Genomic DNA, 4,860 nt, shown 5'->3' on the forward strand with positions numbered 1-4,860 from the left:
CCCTTCCCGAGTGGTTTCCACCAGGGCGGCTGGTCACGCCTGCCGCGCAGGCCCCGCGTCCGTGGTGGCCGTAGCTACGTGCCGCCCCCGGGGCTCATGTCGTCAGCGAGGCTCCTCACGAGCCCAGACAGCTGCGGCTCGCCCGCAGCCAGCCCCGCCTGAGAGCGCCTGCCCATAGTGCGCCTGCCTGTGAGGAAGGCCCAGCGGTGGAAAGAGGGAGCAGGGGAGACGAGAACCACTTGTTCTAGTCATCATCCCCCACGGGAGACCAGTCACTCAGCCTCTGGCCCTGCTGAGACTGGAGGTGAAGGAGCCCCCCAGGCTCCTTATTCCCCGGTGAGGAGGGAGAAGGCGTTACCTTCCCTCTAAGGAGGCATGCTCAGGTTATTCTGAAATGTCTTGAGTGGAGTTTGACCTGACGCTACCTCTCACCAAATACCTCCCAGCTAGCCTCAGGTGCCCCAGAGCTCAGGCACCTGTCGATCCCCTCATCCAGAGAGGCAGCTGAAGTGTTTGTGCGTTGGCATCACCAACCTTTTCAGGGAGACACACACAGGAGCGTATGTGCAGTAGACAATTTTTAAGAGAAACCAGCATGAACCTGGCCCATCCAAAGTAATTTTAAATAAACCACAGCAGGAATGAGGAGGACCTTTTTATTAACAAGGGTTAAACAGACTCTTCAAATGCATTTGAGCAGACCACCATGTGTTTTGGTGCTTTCATAAGACAGAACAAATCTACACTAAGAGAGAAATGAGGGGTCTAAAGGCTCCTGACCGGATTAATAATCTTGGGAATAATCACATAATGATTCTTGCACTGCGTGTTGCCATAAACTAGAAACAAAGCATTAAGAAACACAAACTTACTGAACTGCAAGAAATTCTCTTTCTAAGGAACAAGGGTCTGCCAACCACTGCTGCTCTAAAATAACAAATATAGACAGGAAATGTTTTTAAAACCGGGGGGAAAAAAAAAAAAAAAAAAAAAAAAAAAAAAAGCTTTCTCAACAGATTTTTCACCTGGTTTGGGAAGTCCAAGTGTCACAATCCTCTTTCTGAAAAAAAAAAAAAAAACCAAAAAAACTGGGAAGCAGTTCAAACATGCCTACACCACTAGATAATTAATTTTGAAGGCAGAGGAAAACACAGTTTAAATCTATCATATATCATCTTTCGCAATACCGTTACAGAAAATACTTATTTAACTGATGTATCAGCTTAATACTGATACAGTAAACAGACATATCAGTTTAATACATCATCATTATTCAATGGCTTGCTTTTAATAAAGTAGTGCATGGAAAACGCTTCGTGCTTTCAGTTTATACTGCTTGTTTTATCCTTTTCTTAACGTATAAAAAATCAGACAAAAGGACCTAAACCCAGCATTTTTTGCAAATAGTGAATATTGATACCCAGGACAGTTCCTAAAATAGGGTGGGTAGACCCATTTCTAAAGACAACTGCTTTAAACAGCAGACATCACCCTTGTTTTTCAAGATAGCCCTGTATCAAGCCTTGAACCCGAGAAAGAATAATCTCATTGGAGCTGCTGCACTCTTCTGGGCCGTATGGTGGGTCAATAGTTAATACCCCCGCCACACATAGCGTTCTTCCCGATTCACCTTGCTCTGTTACAGGGATGTGGTTTGTTTCTAGCCAAGTCTTCAAGTTGTTCTTCCTCTTTTCAAGTTCCTCTGGGCTGTAGGCTTTGCTTTCTTCAGGTGCAAATATGCAGGAAAGCCGTTGCTTCATTTCATCGTCCCCTTCTTTCAGTATTTCAACCTCCTGGACAGCATGGCCCAAGACAATGGATATGGACACTTTTTCATTCTCCAGGAATGTTGCAAGGACAATACTGCCAAGGAAAGAAGTATGTATGAGTCACTGTACTTAACTGAAGACTGAGAAATGCAGGCCAAGATTCTTGGAGATGAGTGCTCATTAGCATCACCGTAACCCAGGTATTTAGGCAATATGGAGTACCCAGCATTTTTCTTGAAAAGCATGCTGCTATACCCTTAAAATACTGAAAATGCGGGGCTTTGCAGGTAACTTCTAGCCTTGAATTTGAAACTACTCTAGATACTATCAAGCAGAACGTTACTTTAAAAAAAGCAAAGTGTACATTAAAATCAGGACTGGGAATCTAAGTATTTTTGTGCAGCATTCCCAGCCTTGCTGAAGAACCTTAAATCTTCCAACATTCAAAAAGAACAATACCTTCATACATTCAGCACTTTGAATGCTGAAGGCAATGGTGGCAGCTGACAACAGCAGAACCTTTTAATGATGAATTATTAATACTTAGTTATTGATCATTACTAAAAGAATTATTTTAATGAGTGTTGCTAGTTTCTTAACTGAAAACTATAGCTTGATGTGCTGGGTTTGGCTAGGGTAGAATTAATTTTCTTCACCCTAGCTGGTATGGGGCTGTGTTTTGGATTTGTGCTGGAAACAGTGTTGATAACCTGGGGATGTTTTCGTCCCTGCTGAGCAGTGCTTACCCAGAGCCAAGGGCTGTTCTGCTCCTCACCCCACCCCACCAGCGAGCAGGCTGGGGGGGCACAAGGAGTTGGAGGGGACACAGCCGGGACAGCTGACCCCGACTGGCCAAAGGGATATCCCAGACCATAGGACGTCATGCTCTGTAATATAGAGCTGGGGGAAGAAGAAGGAGGCGAGGGGATATTTGGAGCGATGGCATTTGTCTTCCCAAGTCACCGTTACATGTGATGGAGCCCTGCTTTCCTGCAGATGGCTGAACACCTGCCTGCCCATGGGAAGTGGTGAATGAATTCCTTGCTTTGCTTGTGTGCGCAGCTTTTGCTTTACCTATTAAACTGTCTTTATCTCAGCCCACGAGTTTTCTCACTTTCATTCTTCTGATTCTCTTCCCCATCCCACCAGGGGGGAGTGAGCGAGTGGCTGTGTGGGGCTTAGTTGCTGGCTGGGGTTAAACCACAACACTTGACTATTACAATGGGAACACACCGCAGCAGGTTCTGGCTCATGTTATAGCAGCCTGGTCTTTTCCCAAGGGCACTTACATCCCAGAAGTCCTAAAATACAGGTAGGAAGGCAGCTTGTTGCCAGGATCTCTTCCCTATATGTCAACAAAGAGCATCTTCCCTCTTGTGGGAAGCAAAATTCCAGAATTTGATGCCAGCATTTTGCTAATCTACTGTTGCCACCATTAGTGGAAATAATGACTTTTTGGGAAATGTGCAATGAAATGTGCCTTGATGTTAGCCTGGGCCATCCCCAGAATCACTCACAGCTGTGCACACCTTTCCTACCAAAACAATAAGCAACTCCAAGAGAAGACAGAGTATCAGAGCTACTCCAGAGTTGAAGCAACAACCAATTCTTCTGAAACACATCAGAAGCTGGATGTTTTAGCTTCTAGCCTCCATCTTGTGCTCACAACCAAAAAGGTATGAAAAAGCTCTGGCAGCAAGGAGCCAAATTTCTGCCTATTCCCTGGTGCATTCTGCCTTTCAAACCCTGTTTTCAAGTTACTCACTTGAGATACTAGAGACCTGTCTTTCTGGACAATGACATCTGACTTTCTGTCCAATGCCCTTGCTGATTTTCCCTGCTTCTTCTCCAAAGCAGCCACTACACCCGCACGGGTGTCTAGCTGTAGGGGAAAGCAGGGCATCGATGCAAGAACTCTGGACAGAGGATAAGGATTTCAACACCTAAAGCATTAAAAACATTCCTGCATCCCTGCTCTCTTTGTGAGGCAGGTCTTGGTATATTATTAAAAATAGTCCTAAACGCATGGATATCATTTAAAGTACTAACCTCAGGTCCACAATAAAGTTAGCGTGAATCCACACGTTACCTATTCCCCAAATTTATCAGTCCTTTGAATGAGATTAAAGTGGGTTTAGGTGAACTGACCTCATCAGCTACAATATTACTTTCTCTTAGGCCTTGCCATTTAAAAAAACAGGACATGGAGCTCCAACATGCAGTTTTTGCTCCAAATAAGTTTGCTTCAGTCTTGTCATCTTTTATCTTCTGAAAAACTTGTTTTCTCTTATCCTTACAGAAGCAAAAGCTTTGTTTGGTACTTACCTGGCAGAAACTGGATCGACTGTTAAGACCCATCCTTCATACTCATGTTTCTCAATTGCAGCAACTTTCACCATTTTGTTCACGTACGTTTCCCAGTCTAGAGGGCTCTTCCTCTGCCAGTCATTCATATTGCCTACGTCCAGAACCTAGAAAACAGCCAGGGTGATTAGTAGAAGCAATGAATCCTTTTGCTTTGCCCTTCACATCAGAACTGAGTTTGCCTCCAGGTAAAGATCTTCCATCTGTCTTAAACACAATTTGCTTTTTATAAAAGCAAACATTCACACAAGTGGTTTGCATATTGCTGCAGCTCTGTAATTTCCCACTCAGTTCGTGTGTTTTTCGGGGCACACGGCACAGCCTCAAACATCACTCTTCTGCTAACTTAACACTTCCCCGTTGCATTAAACATTCCATTTATTGCTCTGCCCTCTTACAAAACCTTCGGGACGCCTGTCCCTCGAGGACAGAAGTTTACCGGCTTTGCTCTGCGTACCGGCACATCCCCCGTGCCCAAGCCCTTCCACCGCCTGCGGAGAAGCGGCGTCCGCCCGCATCCCGGCTCTATCCTCACCCCCGACGGCAGGGCGAGCACCAAGTGCCGTTACCCTCCTCACCCCGCACCAGTTGCGCGACTGGTAAGGACGGTAAAGCCACCCCGGCCCCAGCCTGGGGCCACCCGGGCATTCGCCTCCATCCCAGCACCCCTCGCCGGAGAGAGATGGGGGCAGCGCAGGGCGGGAGGCCGAAGGGCCGGAGGAAGCTC

General features: G+C 46.1%; 2 protein-coding genes across 2 annotated transcripts in view; one reads left to right on the forward strand and one right to left on the reverse strand.

Annotated features, from left to right (window-relative positions):
• Positions 1 to 845: 845 nt before the first annotated feature.
• GEMIN6 (gem (nuclear organelle) associated protein 6) overlaps positions 846 to 4,860 on the reverse strand; it is a 4,412-nt gene continuing 397 nt past the window's right edge. The window contains exons 2-3 of the mRNA XM_010562447.1: positions 4,095 to 4,240; positions 846 to 1,863 (exon numbers count right to left, since the gene is read on the reverse strand). Coding sequence (XP_010560749.1) covers positions 1,488 to 1,863; positions 4,095 to 4,222 — 504 coding nt within the window. The 5' untranslated portion in view covers positions 4,223 to 4,240 and the 3' untranslated portion in view covers positions 846 to 1,487. The remainder of the gene's footprint in view (positions 1,864 to 4,094; positions 4,241 to 4,860) is intronic.
• Positions 4,273 to 4,860, forward strand: part of SRSF7 (serine/arginine-rich splicing factor 7) — a 10,793-nt gene continuing 10,205 nt past the window's right edge. The window contains exons 1-2 of the mRNA XM_010562522.1: positions 4,273 to 4,321; positions 4,560 to 4,732. Of these exons, the coding sequence (XP_010560824.1) occupies positions 4,273 to 4,321; positions 4,560 to 4,732 (222 nt within the window). The remainder of the gene's footprint in view (positions 4,322 to 4,559; positions 4,733 to 4,860) is intronic.

Source organism: Haliaeetus leucocephalus, unplaced genomic scaffold, assembly GCF_000737465.1.
Source record: "Haliaeetus leucocephalus isolate CR32 unplaced genomic scaffold, Haliaeetus_leucocephalus-4.0 Scaffold160, whole genome shotgun sequence".
NCBI classification, from domain to species: Eukaryota; Metazoa; Chordata; class Aves; order Accipitriformes; family Accipitridae; genus Haliaeetus; species Haliaeetus leucocephalus.